Consider the following 21800-nt stretch of genomic DNA (forward strand, 5'->3'; position numbering starts at 1 on the left):
AGCATATCGCACCTTCTACCACCCGTTCGCGCCAAGGTGCATACACGAGCACAAGTGTACGCTGTAACTTTAGCTGACGCTCTAGCAGAATGGCAGACCCAATGACCGAAATCGACGTCGACCTCAGTGTTCAAGAAGTCCTCCTCGCAGCCTCCCAGCATGACACCCAAAAGCTCCGACGGCTCCTCCGTGCCAACGATGCGGCCAGCAACCCCGCCAACGTTAAGGACCCGGAGACCGGCTACTCTCCGCTCCACGCGGCCATTGCAGCTTGCGAGCCTGACGTGGAGGAAGACGTGAAGACAAATGGCGCGCCTAACGGCGTCCAGACAAACGGAGAAGAACAGACCAGTGAGCAGGAGAGCACAGTTCAGGCCGCCGTGCAGACTGTGAGGCTTCTTCTGCAGGAGGGCGCTATTTGGAATGATCTGGACCTGAACAATGAGACTCCGGGATGTATTGCGAGGAGACTGGGATTAACCGAGCTTTATGAGATGATCGTGGATGCCGGAGTCAGGGCGGAGCTGCTGCTGAACAGGCTCGACGGATACGAACAATTGTCAGACGAAGAGATGGAAGAGGACCAAGAAGAGGAGCAAGAACAACAGGAAATCACCGATGCCGGTGCAAGCGCCTCAAACACAGCAGACGACGAGTCTGTCCCGCAACTAGTCGATTCCACAACCGCCGCAACCACAGAGACTACACAAACAGCCGAAGCTGAAGCCGATCCCAGCGTCACCAGCTCCCGCTACCTAAACTCCGACCTAACCTTCCAACAAGACCGGCTGCTGGACCAAGACCAGAACGGCGTTATGATGGCCTGGGAAACCGAGATCATGGCCAAATCCGCAAAACAACTTCTCCCAACACCGGGCCTCCGCGTCCTCAACGTCGGACACGGAATGGGCATCGTCGACGGTTTCATCCAGGAGCAGGCCCCCTTAGCACACCACATCATCGAAGCACATCCGGGCGTAGTCGCCGAAATGAAGCGGAAGGGCTGGCACGAGAAGCCGGGCGTCACTATCCACGAGGGCAAGTGGCAGGATATTCTTCCTGGGCTGGTCGCGGAGGGCGTGATGTTCGATGCCATCTACTACGATACCTTTGCCGAGTCGTATGCCGATTTCCGGGACTTCTTCACGGAGCAGGTTATTGGTGTGTTGGAGCAGGAGGGTAAATGGAGTTTCTTCAATGGCATGGGTGCAGACCGACAGATCAGCTATGATGTCTACCAGAAGGTCGTGGAGATGGATATCTTTGAGGCTGGATTTGATGTCGAGTGGGAGGAGATTGATGTGCCGAAGCTGGAGGGAGAGTGGAACGGTGTTCGCCGGCCGTACTGGAGTATAGACAAGTATCGGCTTCCGCTGTGCAAGTACATGGATTAAATGTGGGCAGATAATAATAGGTGGCCGGCATTTAACAGAATACCTGAGAATGAACACGTTATGTCGACGTAATTATTTATACCACTACGTAGGGGATGCTCGGTAGAAGTGCGACATAAACTGTATTCAATGTAATCATTAATTGGACTATTGTTTCAAATCAATGATAGGTTCGCTCGACGCTAAGTGATTCACGCTTGATCCAAAATGAAGAGCCCTCGGTCAGGGATGCGAGATATGCCCCCAGAACATAAAACAATGGAACAAGCAGCAGGCAAAACAAAGCTCATGTCCAAGCAAAACGCCATTCGCTAATTGTGGAATCGAATCAATCATCACGTCAAGGGTTGTCGATAGGCCGTCTGAGTTATGTACAGGTGACAGTTAATAAAGGAAAGTTTCTATAGCTGAATGAGATCGACTTCAGAGAAGTCAGGTGGACTGCGGCTGAAGATGGTGCGACACTTTCCATCAAGCGCTTGGTACTCGTTGCTAATCCAGATGTGCTTGCTGAAGCGCTGGGTGCGGTAAATCTCGTCGTCACTGACTCCGAGATCATCCCGAGGAATCCAGATGACTGGACGCTTGGACCGAAGAGCGTCGTGTTGGAAAGCTCGCTGGACAAGTTGATCGCGTTCGTCGGGGGTAAGATCCTCCAGCTCATCGTGGATGCCTGCAAACAGTGCAGAGTTGCGGGAATGACCCGTTACTGGACCTTGAGCTTCAGCATCTTTATCGAGCTTTTCGCGCATCCGTTGAATGGTGGGCACAGACTCTGCTGAGTTTGCACCAAAGAACTTAGATCGTCGGTGGGGAGACTGGGCGGTTTGAGTGGCCCAAGATGGTCGACGAGAGGAGGCATTCAGGTTGGCGGCGGTCGCTGGGTCAAGCCTCTGTCCTTTGTGCCTGAGCCCAGACGCCCTCCTATTTACGCCGCCTTCGAGTTTCTTCATTTCAATATCGCGGGCTTCTTCACTAGCCTGAAATTCGGCGCGTTCACGTTCCTTCAGTTGATGCTCGAGAGTGTCCGGCTCTCCCTCTGCTTCCTCTTCTTCCTCATCATCGTCCAAACCTAATCGTGCCCTCTGTACGCGAGCAAATTCTTCATCGCGGCGTACGGCATCGTCTTCCAGAGTAACGGGCAAGTAACGAATTAGAGGCCCAAAAGCGTCATTTAGCAGAACTTGGAACCCCACTGTGAGTGCTGTCATGATGATCATGATGATTGCTTGTCCCTTGCACGAAACAGCTCCGTTGGTATCACGGACCAAAAAGAAGAGGCCGATCAAACTGAGCTCCATGACATAGATACCCGTGAACAACTGGTTGATGGCACGGGGAAAAAGTAATCCTCCAGTGTCGAAGCGGAACTTCGTGACATAAAGGGTGTTATAGCGGTAAACGAACCAGAACAAGCCAAAAGTGATCACGTTGAATACCATGATAAGGGGCGCAATGACGGAGTAAATCAGCCCTAACACCTGGTCAGATCTCAAAGAGAGAGGAGTTAAGAGGGATTAAACATACCGATAGATGCAAGAGTAGTGTACACTGGGAAGAATGTACCCCATTGCATCTGGTTCAGGTTGGTGGTTCGAGCCCATTTTCTGCGTGCCGTTGAATCCAACATTGGAGCAAGAATAAACCAACTCACAAGGCTGAATATTTGCACCAGAGCTCCAGCACTCACGGAAAGCGCTTGCAAAATCATATAGGAGAAGAAGTAATTGCTCGACGAGGGGATATTCTGAGCTAGAAGCTCCGGCCAGTTTGTGAAGTTGGTGATATTATCGATGATGGTTGAGAAACTTGATGCGATTGCAACAACCAGGAACAGCTGGACGAAGAGAAATGCGAAGAAGTAATTTTGCACGGTGAGCTCAATGCCCATGCCTGTTTGAAGACCCTGTGCTCGACATAGGAAGCGAAGCATCAATGGCAGGATGGCCATCAGTATGGCCAGGAACAAGGGAGGCAAGATACCTTGAACAGCGGAAATAAGCCATTCTGGCATTTTGTTTATCCAGGAGAGCCATGTGAATGCGCCTTCAAGATACGAGAGCTGGGACAGCAATCCAGTAAAGGCTACCGGAAACGCCCAGCCTATCACCATACCAATGACAATAGCGTATATCCCAAATGTGCGTAGATAGCGTTCCCACCATTTGATGGACATGTTGTCCCAGATAACGTCATCTGGTGAAATTTCCACTGTGCGGGGAGCCATCTGTTTGGGCACATGGTGACTGACAGCCTGACAAGCCATATGCGCAGCCACCTGGTGGTTGAACTGGATGAAGGCCGAATTCATCAACGGAAATTTCTCGGGGTGTTGCTGATCTATCTCAATTTCGAGATTCAAACGAGCCACCTCTTTGCGGCAATAGTCGATAGTGTCAACTTTCTTTCCCAGAAGCCAGATCGAAGGCATCCAACTGATACCAAAAATCGGCAACCGCATGGTATCTCGATCCTTTGGACGGATGTACTTCTTCCATAGTGGTTCACCGAGATCTTCTTTCTCGAAATTCTCGTTATATGCCACTGGGTAGGTGTCATCTTCGACTTCGGCGCCGTCGTTTCTCGAGAGGCTAATGTCATTATCTGCACGAGCCTTTACCGGTGAGTCCTCGCTAGAACTAGAATAGTCACCTTCACCGTCAACAGGAGACTCTGGAGCCGTAAGCGGAAGCTCATCAGGCTCTGTCCTGTTACTTGATTTAGAAAGGGTGGACGGCCGGCTTTTCCAAAAGGGCCGCTTTGGGTGCGAGCTGTCTCCTTCGGCACTCGGTCTGGCTGCAGGTCCTTCTCCGGTGGGATGACCAGCAGTATTCTCGTCTGTAGCGCTCTCCAAGCCACTGATATCCCCATCCGAAGTACGATGATCGTGTCTTTTGACGGTGCCAAAGACCGTCTTACCCAACCTACCGACCCCCTGACCGACAGCACCCGCCAGTCCCACAGCCGGCTCTAGCGGGTTAAGATGTCTCCGCTTGTGAGTTCTCGGATCGTTTGAAGACATTGTATCGCGATGCAGGACTTCTTGAAGTGTATGAGCCTGGTGTGGATCGCCGGAGCTGATACCAGCTCCTATGGCCAATTTTGAAGCTTTGGAATTTGCTGTATCCTGCTCTTTCTTCTCAGCGCCCTTACCTCCAGCTTTTCTGGCAGCGGTTTTGGCTTGTTTCATTTGAGCCTTTTTGCACTTGATGATTAGCTCCGTCTCTGCAGTCTCGAGTTTCAACGCAAGCTTATCCCGCTCTTTGACTTTTTCGTTAAGGTCGTCGAAATTTCGGTTAATCCAGATGTTCCGAATACCACCGGGGAAAACATCGTACAGTCCCTCCAAAGCCTCCACAGTAAGCCATTTCTCTGGAATGGTAGTCACCAGAACTGTCGTCGCGGAAGCGCGCAATCGATGCTGGGGAGAAGTCAAGTAGGCTTGGCGAAGACGTATGTAGCCTCTTAGTTCGTCAAAGAAGACAAAGCAGACGTAGACGATAAGAATAATGGCCATAACCAGATGAGCCCAGTAACGGTGTGTGTTTTCTGGGGCGACGTTACCCCAGGCTAGTTGGTCCAAGCCAGTCACATTCCAGCGATCCCCGGTTTCAGTGCCATTCTTGTATGACTGGTTTTTGCCGTCTACTCTATTAACAGTTAATAGCGTCGGCAAGATGATGCAGCCGAGCGGAAGAAAGATCTTGAGTAGCATTCGCAGATAGCGCAGAAAGAAATATGCGTCCAGGCCACATTTCTGCACAAATTCGGAGCTGGAAGTACGAAAGATCGGGCTGATCCAATGGAATAGGCCGGGGGGCGACGGTTCAGTACGTTCTCTGTCGGGGACCAGGTATGTTCGGGGTTGGCTTGAAGAAAGCCCAGAGTTAGCGACACAGTCCGACAATGTGCGTGACTGGGCAAGTAAACTTACTAGATGCGCGTGAGCTTTCCTTTGAGAGCCAGGAACAAGAGGAATTCAACGGCAAAAATGATCAGCGCAGCCGCTAAAGATGCTATGAATGTTTTGAGAGAGATGCCTTCTCTCTCTTGGCCTTTGCCGCCTGCGTGCTCCAAGGCCGAACCCAAGTCGTTTGCCATTATTGCAAGGTCTCAGACCTCCAGCACCGGTGACGTATATGGAAAGAACTCGCAATATGAGTTGGAAGTAACGGCTAAAGCATTGGTGAGACGAGTATACAGTAATTCGACCGACCGAGTGTTGATGTTCAACGCATTCCGAAACGAAGCGGAAACAAGCTCTAAAGGTCCGAGAGTGATGTCGAAAAAGTACTCCAGAGTACGCAAATGTTGATAATGAAAATGAGGAAGTCGATCGAGAAGTCGATCAGGAAGGGGAGGTGACTCAGGTGAGGTAGAAGACGGTTTGTTTGAGCGACAGGAGAGGAATAAAGATCCGCAAGCGAAGAACGGAAGAACCAAGATTATGAAAAGCGTCCTCGGTGCCCACTACCAGATATAATGATGTTGCAGATAAAGGCATCATCGATCTCCACGAATTGTCCCTTAAGGCAGAGGCGCTGCCCATTATTCGTGGGATTCGCAGATCGAAGGGTTTTAGTGCATGACATCAAGCGCCTGCTGAAACTTGGCCGATCCCAGAGGCGCTCCTCTCCCCATTCAACCTGTGCTGCCAGTCAAAGGATTGGCCCTGATGAAATCAGACGCCTTATAAGGAAATAGCTGGCGCTTAAGAGCCGAAAATAACAACAACTACAATGAACTCTTTTAGAAGATTCAGACAGGAAGCTGATAAAGGGACCTCGATCGTGAGGGTATCTTCAAACGGCTTAGTGCGTTTTCTCCTGAATGAGCCTTCAATTTTCATTGGCAGAGCTCACGAACCACGTTGAAAGGAGAAGAGCTAGGCCTGATTTGGTGTAGCTGTCAGCCACCTGGTTCCACTGTGGTACAAGTGGCGGTGCCAATACGTCTGCCAAGGCTTCTCCGAGTACGGAGTACAGTCAACACCAGGGAGACAGGGTGCAGATTCCTGCGCTATGACTGATGCAACAGCAGATAGGTGGTTGGAATTCTGATCCACGATTGCGAAGGTGGCTTTTTGGGTAGTAACTCGTCAAAGAGCTACAGGGCCCTCGTCATGCGGCATGATACGTTCAGGAAGGCAGAAATCAAGCGCTTGTTTGGAGTAGGCACCAGATAACTCTCAGAATTCCAGAGGAGGTATGCAATGCACTGCAATATTCTATAGCCATTTTTTTATGCAGCGATGATTTACCTTGTGATGCGAGTGATTTTTACACGGGGATATCATATATGTAGAAAAGATAACACGTGATCGCTACGCGCTCGCCCAAACTGGTAGTCACTTTACGCGTGAGACGTGTCGGGGCGCGACCAGTCCAAAAATCTTCGAGCGACCAAGCTGAGCGTTTGTTGTCCACCCGCCAAATATCCCTTCTTACTGCTGAACCTTCACACCAGCATTACCAAAACCCTTGTTTTAGCTGACCTCTATTCCTCTTAATTCCGTTTTCCTTTTCATACTAATTTGAATTATTCACCTCTAAATACAATGTCTTCTCCCGCTCCTTCCCGCCGCAGGGGTCGTCCGGCGAGGGACTCGGCTACCGCATCACCGGCTCGCTCAACTCGCTCAACACGCTCGCAGCAGCAATCTCAAACAACCAATTCTCAAACGACGCCTCGTGCTTCGCGCCGACTACAGGGCGAGGCTGCCGTCCCTTCCTCTTCCCCCATGTTCTACCAATCGTCACCCGCCAGAGGAAACAGCAGCGCCGCTGAGACACCAGATGCTAGAATGGAAGAACCCAGTTCGCCTATCAGGGCTTCGTCCACTATGGACGATGGAGAGACGACGCCCCGTGCCAATGGAACTGCTCTTCGAGGTAGACACTATCCTTCCGAAGCATGGGTTGCAGATGCTAATGCTGCTTGATAAGATTCCTCACCTATCCGATATGTATCCAGTTCCAGCCCCACACGTGCTTTCGGCCGGCAGACAGGCCACTCAGATATTCACAGCGATAGCAGCGGTCTATTCGTTTCATCACGCCAGGGCTTGGACGGCCAGCGTATCGCTTCCCGCCGTAGCGACCTCCATTCTGGAGGGTTCGGGTCAACACCAAGCCGCAGACGCAGAGTTTTCGTGGATGCTAATGGAGTTCCTGCCGCTGATGGCGAGCTTCAATCCGATGCTACGTTTTCCAACATCCACCCAGACACCTCAGAAGCAGAGGCTATGGGAGGTAGTTCCACCCGTGTGATTTGGGGTACCAATATCTCCATTCAGGATTCCATGTCGGCGTTCAAGAACTTTCTGCACAATTTCACCACCAAGTATCGTCTATGGGCGGACGGAGCCACGGAAGATGAAACACGTCGAATGGGAGAGTCGGCGGAGGAACGAGAGTATATCGACATGCTGAACACCATGCGCCAATTGGGTGTTACCAGTCTTAATTTGGACGCAAAGAACCTCAAGGCATACCCGCCAACCTTGAAGCTGTGGCATCAGCTCCAGGCCTACCCCCAGGAAATTATCCCTCTCATGGATCAAAGCGTGCGGGATGTCATGGTCGAGCTGGCAGCCAAAGAAATGGATCGCCTGCGGTCTCGACTACAACGCGGCCAGAACAACCACAGGGACTTGAGTTCAGCTCCTGTTGTTCCCAGCTCTGATGCTATGAGCGAGTCGGGCAGGATGCCGCAAACTGAGATTCCGGATTTGGTTGCTGAGGCTGAGACAAAACCATACAAGGTTCTGCCGTTCGGCCTCGACTCCACAATCAACATGAGAGACCTCGACCCGGCCGATATGGACAAATTGGTGAGTATCAAGGGATTGGTCATCCGAGCCACGCCCATTATTCCCGACATGAAAGAGGCGTTCTTCCGCTGTCAAGTCTGTAACCACTCGGTCCAGGTCGATATAGACCGCGGCAAGATAGCCGAGCCCACCATTTGCCCCCGTCAGGCATGCCAAGAGAGAAATTCAATGCAAATTGTGCACAACCGCTGTGTCTTTGCCGACAAGCAGGTCATCAAGCTGCAGGAAACTCCTGACAGCATCCCTGACGGTCAGACGCCTCACTCGGTTTCTCTGTGTGTCTACGACGAGTTAGTAGATGTTTGCAAGGCAGGTGATCGTGTTGAGGTGACGGGAATCTTCCGTTCCAACCCCGTGCGAGTTAACCCTCGTCAGCGGACACAGAAGACTCTATTCAAGACATATATTGATGTTCTGCATGTCCAGAAGATTGATCGGAAGAAACTTGGTGTCGATGTTTCTACCGTCGAACAGGAACTCTCTGAGCAAGCTGCTGGAGACGCAGACCAGGTTCGCAAGATCTCGGCGGAAGAGGAAGAAAAGATCCTCCGGACATCTACAAGGCCTGATCTGTATGAGCTTCTCGCCCGGTCTCTCGCGCCCAGTATCTATGAAATGGATGATGTGAAGAAGGGCATCTTGCTCCAAATGTTTGGCGGGACCAACAAATCATTCCAAAAGGGTGGTAACCCTCGCTACCGTGGCGATATCAACGTACTCCTCTGCGGTGACCCCTCCACATCGAAATCCCAACTACTCCGATATGTGCACAAGATTGCGCCGCGCGGTGTCTACACCAGTGGTAAAGGCTCATCCGCCGTTGGTCTTACGGCCTATGTCACGCGTGACCCGGAAACCCGCCAAATGGTTCTCGAATCCGGTGCTTTGGTCTTGTCCGACGGAGGTGTCTGCTGCATTGACGAATTCGACAAAATGAACGAATCCACGCGCTCCGTTTTGCACGAAGTCATGGAGCAGCAGACAGTCTCTATTGCCAAGGCGGGTATCATCACGACTCTGAACGCTAGAACAAGTATTCTTGCTTCAGCCAACCCCATTGGCAGCAGATACAACCCGAACTTACCGGTTCCGCAAAATATCGACCTGCCACCAACCCTGCTGTCTCGTTTCGACCTTGTTTACCTCGTCCTTGACCGTGTGGACGAGATGGAGGACCGTCGACTTGCAAAGCACATTGTCAACATGTACCTTGAAGATAGGCCTGAGAACGCGAGCGAGCGTGAAGTCCTGGTAAGTCCACGCCAACTATGAAACTACTGTGCATTTTCTGACTTCTTGGAACGTACAGCCTATCGAATTCTTGACAGCCTACATTACCTATGCCAAGACCAAGGTGCACCCCGTTCTTACGCCGGCAGCCGGCAAAGCCCTCTCCGACGCATACGTGAATATGCGTAAGCTTGGAGACGATATCCGCTCCACCGACCGCCGAATTACCGCTACTACCCGTCAACTAGAGTCAATGATTCGTCTGGCTGAAGCTCACGCTCGCATGCGCCTATCCGAAGAGGTGACCGCAGACGATGTTGAAGAGGCCGTGCGCTTGATCCGGTCTGCCATCAAACAAGCGGCAACCGATTCTCGAACAGGATTGATTGATATGAGTCTACTCACCGAGGGCACAAGTGCGAGCGAAAGACGAAACAAGGAGCATTTGAAGCGCGCCATCTTGGGCTTGATTGATGACTTGGCGAGCGGAGGTGCTGCTCGCTGGGCGGAAGTTTATCGAGTCCTGAATGACCAGTCCAGCTCCGAGGTTGATAGTGCCCAGTTTACGGAAGCTGTTCGCGCGCTCGAGTCTGAAGGTCTTGTGAACATCCTGGGTGAGGGTGCGCGGAGAAGCATCCGCCGCGCAGCCGGCGCAGTTGTGTGAGCTAGTAGCAGCAGCCACAGTTGGTGATGAGGATACGATGCAACGGAGTACATATTTTTCAAGTTGATGCGAACGATGCGCTCGAATGACTGGGTTCTAAAGGAGGTGTTTGGCGTTATGGCTTGGTTGCGATGCGGAATATCTTAGTCGAGTTAAATGGTATCTACATTGATCGTCTATTCTACCTACATCTGTACACAGATTTTGCCGTCGGGCAGAAGAAATAGCTCGCTCTCCAGGCCGCGGAGAAGCCGGGATACAACCCGATAGTATGATTCAAACCCTACCCATTGGGAGAGCTCGAGTCCCGTTCTTGCCATGCCTATAGGGCACGGGTTATACAGGCCGATGGGGCTAACTGAAGAAAAGCTCAACGGCGACAACGCCGGCCCGTTTGCCATGTTGTGTAACAGCTTGTCATCTTTTTGAGCCATCTCATTGATGGCTAGATAACAACAAAACGTCCTTACGGTCGAACAAAATCCTACAGTCGTAACAACTTGACAGTTGCGAAAGCATCACCAAATCGTCAGGCAATGTACTCCGTATACTATTAGCGTGTTTCCAGGAAGACTAGAGTCGGTTGGCGTGGAAAAACTAAAGAGACTAAGAGAGCACCTGCTCGATCGACTGGCTGAGAATGAATCTCATGCACCAGGTCTCCCGTGTGGATTTGCAAGCATTGACAGGTCGGAAGACGCCGAGTCGTCGACTTTAGCATCTGAATTCTTGGGGTCACCAGCTCGTGATGCTTCATGAGGCTGAATCTCGCATGAGACGATCGGTCAGCCAAGGAGACCCAAGAGTTCGATGCCAATGGAAGCCTAGTGTCGCAAATTGAGATGGTGTTGAGGCCGGCTGAGGATGAAACTAGCAGGCACGTGCGGTCCAGAGCCGACGCTAGTCCCACTGCAGCCTCAAGCTCCAATGGGAGTTTCCACCTCCAGAGCTCCGGACAATGACATTTGGCAAGGCAATCCCCGCCACTCGCGGCCCTGTCTATCGCTCTGCTTTCTTTTTCAGAAGTTCAAGGCGCTATAATTGAAATATCCTCGCACCTTTCTTTTCTTTCTCTGCGCCCTCCCACCTCTTCCGCGATCAATCCCGACCCAGCGCTCTCAGCTGTCGACCAAGCTACACCCCGCCTCTGATTAGCTCATTAGACCGGCTACTCCTGCGCGCAGCGATAAGCCGCACACGATGAGGTAAACTGACGAATCCCTGCCAGATCTCCGAACCTCAACTGACTGACGTTTATTTCTTTAGGTTTGGCGAGCATCTCCGCTCGTCCATGATCAAGGAGTACTACTGGAATTACATCAACTATGAAGGCTTAAAGAAAGCTCTCAAGACCGGCTACGTTACCGAACCCACCCCCGAAAACACAAAGCCCGATCGGAAGGCATGGACGGAGGACGATGAGCGGCATTTCGTGACTCTCCTGGAAAGCGAACTCGACAAGGTCTTTAAGTTCCAACAATACAAGAGCGAAGAGATCGTTCGGCGGATACAAGAGAGTGACAAGGATGTCGACGATGTCGTTACCCGCCTGAACAACAGTAACGAAGCACGCAACAGCGGCCGGTCGAGCATAAATCCTCCCTCCGATGAGGAGTTTCTTATGCTCGAGCAGGTTCTGAGTGATATCATCGCGGATGTTCACGACCTTGCGAAATTTACGCAATTGAACTATACTGGCTTCCAAAAGATTATTAAGAAGCACGATGTAAGCACTCGACCGGCTGAAGTTACGGGAAGGCATAATCTTACTAACGCGTCCTAGAAACAAACCCAATGGCATCTCAAGCCGGTCTTCGCTGCCCGGCTCAATGCCAAACCATTCTTCAAGGATAACTATGATGCATTTGTAGTTAAATTGTCCAAGTTGTATGACCTTGTCCGAACCAAAGGAAACCCCATCAAGGGTGACTCTGCCGCTGGCGGCTCTCAACAGAACTTCGTTCGTCAAACAACTAAGTACTGGGTGCATCCGGATAACATCACCGAACTCAAGTTGATCATCCTGAAGGTATGTCGTATCCTTCCGGATGTTACGTCCCGTGCTGATGTCGCTTAGCATCTTCCCGTTCTTGTTTTCAATCCGAGCAAAGAGTTTGAAGAAGAAGATTCTGCAATCTCGTCCATCTATTATGATAACCCCGAAACCTGGGAGCTGTATGAAGGGCGCCTCAAGAAAACCGAGGGAGCCGAGGCTATTCGACTACGATGGTACGGCGGTATGGGCAGTGATCAGATTTTCGTGGAACGGAAAACTCACCGGGAAGACTGGACTGGCGAGAAGTCAGTAAAGGCACGCTTTTCTATAAAGGAGAAGAATGTGAATGACTTCCTAGCTGGTAAGCTGACGGTTGAGAAAGTCTTCGAGAAGATGCGCAAGGAAAAGAAGAAGAGTGAGGCTGAGATCGCTGATTACGAGCAGCTGGCACGAGAGATTCAGTATCGTGTTATCACCCGCAAGCTGGTGCCGGTCACCAGGTCCTTCTACCATCGAACTGCGTTCCAGCTTCCCGGAGATGCCAGAGTCCGAATCTCGCTCGACACGGAGCTCACCATGACTCGAGAGGATAATCTTGATGGACGCCAGAGGTCAGGCAAGAACTGGCGTAGGATGGACATTGGGGTTGATTGGCCATTTTCCCAATTGCCGCCCGAAGATGTTGAGCGATTCCCCTACGCTGTTTTGGAAGTCAAGCTTCAGACGCAGGCCGGCCAGGAGCCGCCAAAGTGGATTCGTGACCTGACGGCCAGCCACTTGGTTGAAGCGGTGCCGAAGTATAGCAAGTTCATTCATGGGACTGCAACTTTATTCCCTGACCGCATCAATCTCCTGCCGTTCTGGATGCCGCAAATGGATGTTGATATTCGCAAGCCTGCATCACGTCACTTCGGCATTCAGCGCCCATGGACAAGCACTTCTCTGTCGGTGAATGACACACCAGAAGATGACGAAGATACCGACGATGAGCTCGACGACGGTAGAAATGCGAGACCCCAACGTGGCTCTGCTAATGGCGGCTACGAGCAAACCGCATTGTTTGAGGAGCCTGACGGAAACGCGCTGGACATAGAGGAGCGTATCGCTGCCCAGCCCCTTCCCGGAGATGAGGATTACCCGCTGTATGATTCTGATGATGAGTCCTTCGACTCCGATGAATTGGAAGAAGCGCGACGGGTTGGTGGCACATACTACTATAAGCAGCTGGCCAAGTATTATGTGCATCGGGTTGCGAGTGGAGGGTTCGAATTGGTCAAGGCCCTCATCCCCAGGCCCATGCCGACAAACATACCAGCTCCTGAGCAGAACGGCATTGCCGTCATGGGGAACAAACGAACCATTAAGAAGTTCCAGGCCCCTAAAGGCAAACGTAAGTCAAAAAGGACACCCTTTCCACTTGCATCGTTACTAATAGGTCATAGGTATCCATGTTCCCATCCGCGTTGAGCCAAAGGTCTACTTCGCCGCCGAAAGGACATTCCTCTCGTGGCTGGAGTTCTCCATTATGCTTGGAACCGTAGCCGCTGCCCTGCTAAACTTCGGCGAGGACTACATCACATTTGCCTGTTCATGGGCGTTCACCATCCTTGCCGCCTTGTCTCTTATCTACAGTCTTATGCTGTACATCTGGCGAGTCGACAAGATCCGTAAACGGCGAGACGTCAAACGAGTTTATTATGAGAAGTGGGGCCCAACAATCATCGGTCTCGGCTTGGTCGCAATCATGCTCGTCAACTTTGGGCTGCGTGTTCGGCAATCAGGATTTACTAGGAAAGAACCCAGTCCTGGCTACCCTGTTCCTGGAACCCCCAGCAATGGCACTATACCCGGTGGCCGAGATGACCTGTGATATGGCTTTTCAATCTCCGTGGGTTATTTGTGGGTGTGCACTGTGCATATATATATCGTTTTGGGGGGTTGTGTTCCTTTGTCCTCTTCTGCCGGACTGCTATTATGTAGCACAGGTGTGGACTAGGCTAGTTGTACAAATTTATGTGTACTTGTAGGTAACTTTTCGTTATAGCATTATTGGAGCAATGAACATGGCTGAATGAGTGCCACATACACACATGAGATCCCAGACAAGGGTGATAAAAGAAAAAAAATCATAAAAACCACTGAGCAGGCAGGTGTAGTATTGTCCTTGCCGGGGCCCGCCAAGCAGTTGCTAGAAGCAATGTATTTCCACTAATATACTAAGATAGCTTCTCATGACTTGCCACAAACACCCCAGTACCCATATCACAATAAAACAAATAAAGCTAACCTCATGCATAGTTGTATCTAGTCAATGCATCGCAACAACGAGAAAAACTTCAATACTCAAAGTCGTCGTCAACTCCACCCTTCCCAGAGCTCTCCTTCGCCACAGCCTCCTGCTTCCGATACATCTCCGCAACAGCCCTGGTAGTCGTCGCCTGATCAGGCTTCTTATCATCGCGCACCTTGATAAAGCGCGGAAAGCGCAGCGAAACACCCTTCCCACCAGCTCCACCAGCCGTCCCGACAAATTCGTCCGCAGCAGCCTTATACCGCGGACTAAGCGTGAGATCGGCGGTCTTGACTTCCCAGACATGGCGCGGCTCGAGCCAAACGTCTGGTTGGTCCTTGGGCACGGTGGAGTGGCTGTAGAAGGGCTTTGCGCGGTCGATGACGAGGGGCGAGAGGGTTGCGTGGAGTTCGTCGAGCATGGCTTCGGAGAACCCAGTGCCGATGTTACAAATCGTTTCGTACTTCTGCGAGTTCGGGTTGTATGCTGCTAGCAGGAAGGCACCGTATACGGAAGTGCGCTTTCCGCGGCCGTAGTACGCGCCCAGGACGACGAGGTCAAGCGAGTCGCCGACACCGGCGAGGTAGTCCTTTTTCACCTTCAGCCAGTTGCGACTGCGTTTTGAGGGTTCGTAGCCGCTCTCTTCAGTGTCAAGCATCTTGACCATGAGGCCTTCGCAGGACGCTTTGACAGATTCGTCGAGGAGGGTTTGGATTTGGTCGAGGTCATTTGTGTTGCCGTATTGGGCAAATTGGAATTCGCCTTCTGTTGGCTGGAAGGTGGAGTGGAGGAGCTCGCGGCGCTCACGGAGAGACTTTTTGACGGTGGGCTGTGGGTTATCAGGGTCAGTGTTTGGATTACTTTGACAACGTGAAGGGTGAATATACCTCTCCATTGAGGAATAGGAGGTCAAATGCGAACACGCAGACTTTGACCTTGACGTCCTCTGCCTTGACGTCCTTCCTCTTTCGCGTCATCAGTTGCTGGAAAGGAAGCACCTTCTTTGCTTCCATGTCCCAGGCGACTGTCTCGCAGTCCAACACAAAGCTCTTGACCTCGGGCTTGATCCAAGTACTAAGCTTAGCGAGGACATCGGGGTATTTCTTGGAAAGATCTTCGGAGTTCCGAGAGAAAATAGCGGCAAGTCCAGCACTTTCCTTCTTCAACGTAAGTTGAGCACCTGGGTAGTTGTTTGTTTGATCGGGCGCGACGTAGTGAATCTGAGCTCTCTCCCCGTCGTATTTATACTCGCACGTGAAATCCTTGCCCTCAAACCGGTCCAGGACCTCGGTTATAGACTTGGTTGGCTTAGCAAGCATAGGCTTGATCGGGATACCCGGTTGCAGCTTGCAGTGTTCGCGCAAGTTGGACAGGCCGTGCTCAAGTAAGGCGGGAATAATAACCTCATAGGCAGGTAACTCGCTGTATACCGTCTTGAGGATTGACTCACCTTGGGCCAGTTCCTCAGCAGACGGGGCTTTCTTTCCCTTTAAAGCAGCCTCGTGGGAAACGACGGCTTGAGCAAGGGCAACAAGAACAGTTTTTTCGGCCAGTCCAAGTCGCAATTTGCCTTCCAAGAATCGCACAATATACTTGGCTTCGCTTGCGCCACCTTTATTCTTGGTGATATCAATTCCCTTGCTCCCCTTTCCTGTAGTTGCTGTATCTGCAGCAGAGAGTAACTTCTTGATTCCGGATATCTTCTTGTCCTGGGAGCCGTGGCCTTGAACCTTGGCAATACCGAGTAGACCTTCGTGCACTCCTCGAACAGTCAACGCTTTCGGTTTGAACATTGTGGGCTGATTTGATCTGCTTTTGGCGGCAACCAATCCCAGGTCTCCGATTTCATGCTGGTCTGCCTTAATCACGGCCAGACTACGGCCAGTGCTTTCGCCAATGGCTTTCATGATCAACGATTCACCAATACCCAGCTCGATCCCAGCGTAGTCGGCGGCAAGTTTGTTGATCATGAGCTGTACTGTGGGGAGAAAATCTTGAGGAGTGAGACGAAGAACTTGTCGGAGAAAGAGGGAACAGTGTGCGAGAATTTGAAGTCGTTTCGTCGTCATTTCGATAAGAGAGAACGTAGTGCAAAGAGCGGCGTATGGTACAGGATCACCAGCCTTCCAGTCGGGATACGGATCGTTTCCGCTCCCTTTCAGAGTGGCTTGAACCTTCTCGATTTCCTTCTTCTTCAACTCGGGCTTTTTCTCTACCTCGTCCTCACTAGCAGATAGACCTTCTTCCGCTTCGGAAACATCTGGATCCTCTGGTGTTTCCTCGCCAGATGCTTTTTCCACGACCTTGGGAGGAGAAGGCTCTTTGGCCAGTGGTTTGCGTCCACTCGTGCTCTTGGTGGGGGGTTTGGCTTGTGGTTTGGCTGCAGCGGCTTTGCTCGAAGACTTTCGTCGCCTCTTATTGCTGGGCTGTACATCATCGCTTGCGTCGCTATCGCTTGCTTCCTGACTCTTGTCCCGTTTCAATGGGTTCTCATCTGCATCCTCGCTCACTTCAGCCTTTACCTCGGAAGCCTCTGTCATACTGACATCGTTACCGCTTGTTCCATCGGCTGATGTCTTTTTCGCATTTTCCTGTGCAGGAGATGTTTCCTTCTTCGCTTTGCTTGCGGAAGTCGACTTGCTTCTATTACCGCCGAAACTGAGGGTTGTCTGCTTTTTAGGTGCGTCGGAACCGGACCCGAAGAACCTCCTGAAAATTGTGGTAAGCACATGGAAGAATACAGCACAAGCCCACTAAGCCTCAGGTATAGTCTCGCAAGACGCACCCGAGAGTCAATTGCGAGTCTTTGACGTACCCCAGAGTCGCCTGCTTTCCTTCCTTGGAGTCGGGCATTTTCAGAGAATGCTGGTTCAAGGAACGGAAGACAACGGATGAAGTTATAGATTTGTTTGGGCGCCCCGAATAATCCACAATACTTCGTGTCTGCGGGTGAAGGAGACGGAAGGCACAGATATTAGGGCAAGCACGTAGAGCGATTGAAGCTTTGCTGCGGGATAGGGCTTGGGTCATCGACAATTCGAGCGCAATTGGGATTGCGGAGTGTCGGAGTGGAAGCATAGGCTTTCACACAGTATAGCACTGGGTATCGTCTATAAAACAAAGATCAAGCATGCTGGTGGCCTTGAGAATGAGGTGACTGCCTGGCAGGCTGTAGGCGGCAAGAGCTCAATATGACGGGAACGCGACGAGGACGCGACTAAGGCACGTGAGCTCATATCGATAAGAGCTGCAGGTATATCGCACTTCACCGTCATATAAGAGTGGCAGAAAGTGCGGGCAAAAGGCGGAGAGCCAAGAAGATGTCGCATCTACAGAGAGCATCTATCAGCCTCCCTTGTCAGATATCCTTTTGTGTCTTGATGCCTTACTCGGCTTGGTAACAAGCTATCTATATACTGCTTGTGCTGGTCTGGATGGATAAGGGCTCGCTTCAGCCCCCGCGCCCTGTATGCCGATAGGCCAAATGGATAGCGCTCGCCAGGAAGCCTTCAGAAAGGTATCTCTCGAAAGTGGAAAACGTGAAGATATAGAAGCTGACTAAATCAAAGGTCCGAGAGCCATGTGTGGAATTAAGCTCCGTTGGACTGAAGTTTCGAGGACACCAAGCTAGCCCTGTTGAAGTCCTCAAAGCACTCCGTTCTGTGTACAATGTGTTGGATGAACTCGCAGGCAAGCATGCTCTGGATGAGAAACTGGCGCAGTACGCTTTCTTTCCTCTAGCACATATTTTCAACGAATCCAAGAGAGCACCCGTCAACGTCCTGGAGCTGGCCGTCAACTGCCTACGAGTTCTTGTTTCGGAAGGATGGAAAGCGCGCCTATCGCCCCAAATGGGGAAGCAATTAGTTATTCTGTTGACACTAATTGCGGGCGGCGCTCCAGATAGCGCAAAGAAGAGCCAGAGCCTACAGGCGTCTTCTGTTGAGCTGGAAATCGCGGGATTTACCTGTCTAAATGCCATATTTGATGTGCTGTCTGGGCCCGTAGCAGAACGGACTTTGTACCACGAGATTGGTACCGCTACGGTTGTTGATCAGACCGTATATCTCTTGTTAGAAGGAATTGCCAGTGACCGATCGGACGAGCTTTGTATCACAGCCGCCAAAGCGCTCGAAGCACTCTACCGTCGCATCACTGATCGTGTTGTTCTTGCAAGTATAATGCCGCGGACTGTCTCAGCATTGACAAAGGTACTGAAACCGACGACGCAAATTCGGAGGTCGTATCAATTGCTTACTATCTGTTTACGTGTACTTTGCAATATGTTGAAAGCAGTTCTCAATGATCAGGCCAACTCGCAATTGCCTGCAAAGGCCATCCAGCCACAACGCGAGGAGAGACTGGTATTGGACGAGTCCTGGTTGAAGGCAACGACTACTCAGATAAAGCTCGCATTAACTCAAGTTATTCAACTAAGACGACACGAGCGCGAGGTAGTGCAAGATCAACTGTTGCATCTCTGCATTATGGTTATAGAGGACTGTCTCACGACGTTACAGGAATCGATACCTGTGCTGGTCGAAACCATTGTTGTCCTATCAGAGCTGAATGAGCAACAGATTCCAAACAACGCATACTCATCGCTAAAGCACCTCGCTACCACTTATCCAGCAATTCTGGATTCGCTCAAAAATTCCCTGCATAGCTGGCTTACTGCGTTTCCGAGGACGATGCAGAGCAACGATGAAACATCCAAACAGTGGGCTATCAAGCAGATAGCCACTGCGTTCCAGGTCCTCTCTGAGATCCAGTCAAGCTCAAATCTCCTCACCAGCAGCCTAACAGCTGGATTATGCGACAGTGTTGCTGTTATTGCTCATAAAGCGACCAGCTCACTTCAGCCGTTGAACCACGAGCTGACGAACAATCAAACATTGGAGGTTCTGGGTACTGAGAAAGAGACCATTACCTTCTCGCCTGTACTGCTAGAGCACAAAAGTCAACAGCAAACTCTCAAGGACCTCCGGGAAATGATCGCCCGGCTCAACCTCTCCAATTCTGCTAGCGAAATCACTCGCCTGATTGTCAACCGAATCCATCATGAACAAGGAAACTCAATCATCGCACCGCTATGGCTGGCCACCACGTTCCTGAAGGATACAACACAGTATGCAAACAGCTTTGACGATTTTATTTCGTTGGATCACATCGAGCCGTCGTCTCCATTCTCTACTAGGGCTAATATGATTGAGGAGCTGTACTATGTTTCCTTGCCCATCCTCAACGAGCCAACGATAGGTGAAACTGGCGATTGGCGAATCTCCGCGCTTGCTCTTGAAGCCGTTGCCCTTCAGTCTCAGGAGTTGCGAGAAGCTTTCCGCCCTGAACTCATGGATGCGTTGTATCCTGTTCTGCAACTGCTAGCGTCCAACAATCAAGCCTTACAGAGACATGCGATGGCGTGCCTTAATATCCTCACGCAGGCGTGCAACTACCCTGACACTAGTACCATGATCGTCGAAAACGTCGATTACCTCGTGAACTCCGTGGCTCTGAAGTTGAACACGTTCGACGTATCACCGTACCCTCCTCAAGTCCTGCTTATGATGGTGAAGTTATGCGGTGCACGGCTTGTTCCTTACCTGGACGATCTTGTGGACTCGATATTTGGAATCCTAGACCTTTACCATGGATACCCAAAGCTCGTCGAATTGATGTTCAAGACATTGACTGCTATTGTCGAGGAAAGCACAAAGACCCCGTCAATTCTAGCAATTGAAAATGGCACCGGAAAGGCACCAGATCACTTCAAACGAAAATATCAAGAAATAAGCATTTCTATCCTCGCGGAGGACTTCGCCCGTCGAAAAGCGAAGCGTCTTGAAGGTGCCCAGTCAACAGGAGACGATGGTCGTCTGTCTCACCCAGCCCGGCCATGGGCTGAAGAACGTGAGGGAAAAGCCCAAAAAGACGCCCTTGATGGGGATTCTCTGTCAGATATCTTGAACAGAGACGAGTCAGATGAGCCTCTACCACCACCTCGTGAACCCGACGACGCCGAAAAACCATTAAGTAAAACGCATTCGCTCCTCCTCCACATCGTGAGGTCCTTGCCCTTGCACTTATCCTCACCATCACCATACCTCCGCCGCTCCTTACTCTCCATCCTCATAGACGTCCTCCCCGTCCTCGCAGCAGACGAAAAAAGCTTTTTGCCACTATTAAACGACCTCTGGCCAGCGGTCGTCTCAAAAATCACTTTCCCTTCTTCCCTCGGCAGTACAGCATCATCCTCATCCACAGCCCTCCTGGGCATCGAAACCAACACCAGCACCCAGAAGGACCGCCAAACCCAGGGCCTCGACAACGACTTAGACTTTAAAGAGGAAACCTTCGTCACAACGACCGCATGCAAAGCCGTCGAAGCAATGTTCACCTCAGCCGGCGATTTCATGGCGTCCCGCGTTGAAGCGGAATTCCCGCGCTGGGAGCGCATCTACAACCGTGCCTGGGAAAGGGTCCGTCAGGATACAGATAAGATCGTCGAGCGGCAGCAAAACCAGCACCTTCTCAAAGGCTCCAACGGTTCCGGTTCCAGTGATCAACCACTGCCTGAAGGGGCGCTCATCACCACACAACCGCCACCAACGTCCTTCATCCAATCCCTCTCCCTAACAAAAGCGGGGTCGTCATCCGGCTCCCGAGCATTCACGCCCCATCATACCCTCTGGCGCGCTCTCATCTCGCTCTTCCTAACACTCCTCTCTCACGTCCGTCTGCCCTTGGCAGTCGGAGACCGAATCTGCCATATCCTTGGTGAATGGATAACACGTTACGCAGGGCCGGGCTACTACTTCTCCCGCAGCCCATCCAATGCTGGTGCAGAAGCCGAGATCGTGTCAATCGAGAATGTCATCCAGGCTATGGAGACATGGAATCCGGATTTGACGTGGTTCATCTTTAAGCAGCAGAATGCAAGGTTTAGGGATAGTTTGAAGGTGAAGAAGGGTGTGAGGGCCGTTGATGAAAACTTGCAGCCGGCTTGCGGTCCTGGCCTTGGGCCGTTGGATTCAGTGGCTTTCGCTGGGGATCAGGTGCGGTTCGCGGAGATCGGCTTTTAGGATATACAGGAGTTCTCTGGGAAATAAATTCATGTATAGAACGTTTTCGATCGCAAATATGCCTCTGCTAGCAACAGAGTGGTCCTAGTAGTTGAAAAATTACGTGTATACTGCGTGGAACAATGAGTTTCAAATGTCTCGGCGACAAGAATAGACACACATATTCGGACCAATGCGCGAAATGATAAGAGCAGAGATTGCTATGAATATTCAGGGCTAAAACTACGACCCTAAGGCCTTTTGTTCTGAGCTAGCTGAAATTGACAAGAATGAACATTGAGTCTGGCATTCTGGGTGCATATCATAAAAGAG

At 51.2% G+C, this 21800-nt stretch overlaps 6 protein-coding genes across 6 annotated transcripts; 4 read left to right on the top strand and 2 right to left on the bottom strand.

The window, feature by feature from the left end:
* Window positions 1-89: 89 nt before the first annotated feature.
* rmt2 (protein-arginine N5-methyltransferase) lies at window positions 90-1394 on the top strand (the record flags this gene model as incomplete). Its single annotated transcript, XM_026744383.1, has 1 exon — window positions 90-1394. The coding sequence occupies one exon, from the start codon at window positions 90-92 to the stop codon at window positions 1392-1394; it is 1305 nt and encodes a 434-aa protein (XP_026607546.1).
* Window positions 1395-1795: 401 nt separating this feature from the next.
* DSM5745_02368 (putative DUF221 domain protein) lies at window positions 1796-5495 on the bottom strand (the record flags this gene model as incomplete). The annotated part of the gene is made up of 3 exons (XM_026744384.1): window positions 1796-2868; window positions 2922-5263; window positions 5329-5495. The coding sequence occupies 3 exons, from the start codon at window positions 5493-5495 to the stop codon at window positions 1796-1798; spliced, it is 3582 nt and encodes a 1193-aa protein (XP_026607547.1).
* A 1456-nt stretch (window positions 5496-6951) lies between these two features.
* On the top strand, window positions 6952-10120 carry DSM5745_02369 (MCM DNA helicase complex subunit MCM4; the record flags this gene model as incomplete). Its single annotated transcript, XM_026744385.1, has 3 exons — window positions 6952-7285; window positions 7340-9477; window positions 9536-10120. 3 exons carry the CDS (start codon window positions 6952-6954, stop codon window positions 10118-10120), a joined length of 3057 nt encoding a protein of 1018 aa, XP_026607548.1.
* A 1291-nt stretch (window positions 10121-11411) lies between these two features.
* Window positions 11412-13986, top strand: vtc4 (putative vacuolar transporter chaperone (Vtc4); the record flags this gene model as incomplete). Its single annotated transcript, XM_026744386.1, has 4 exons — window positions 11412-11846; window positions 11904-12149; window positions 12198-13506; window positions 13559-13986. 4 exons carry the CDS (start codon window positions 11412-11414, stop codon window positions 13984-13986), a joined length of 2418 nt encoding a protein of 805 aa, XP_026607549.1.
* Window positions 13987-14452: 466 nt separating this feature from the next.
* Window positions 14453-17259, bottom strand: DSM5745_02371 (DNA ligase (ATP) CDC9; the record flags this gene model as incomplete). Its single annotated transcript, XM_026744387.1, has 3 exons — window positions 14453-15235; window positions 15294-17115; window positions 17192-17259. The coding sequence occupies 3 exons, from the start codon at window positions 17257-17259 to the stop codon at window positions 14453-14455; spliced, it is 2673 nt and encodes an 890-aa protein (XP_026607550.1).
* Window positions 17260-17890: 631 nt separating this feature from the next.
* On the top strand, window positions 17891-21488 carry DSM5745_02372 (uncharacterized protein; the record flags this gene model as incomplete). The annotated part of the gene is made up of 2 exons (XM_026744388.1): window positions 17891-17923; window positions 17976-21488. 2 exons carry the CDS (start codon window positions 17891-17893, stop codon window positions 21486-21488), a joined length of 3546 nt encoding a protein of 1181 aa, XP_026607551.1.
* Window positions 21489-21800: the final 312 nt, after the last annotated feature.

This window comes from Aspergillus mulundensis, assembly GCF_003369625.1.
Source record: "Aspergillus mulundensis strain DSM 5745 chromosome Unknown scaffold_1, whole genome shotgun sequence".
NCBI lineage: Eukaryota > Fungi > Ascomycota > Eurotiomycetes > Eurotiales > Aspergillaceae > Aspergillus > Aspergillus mulundensis.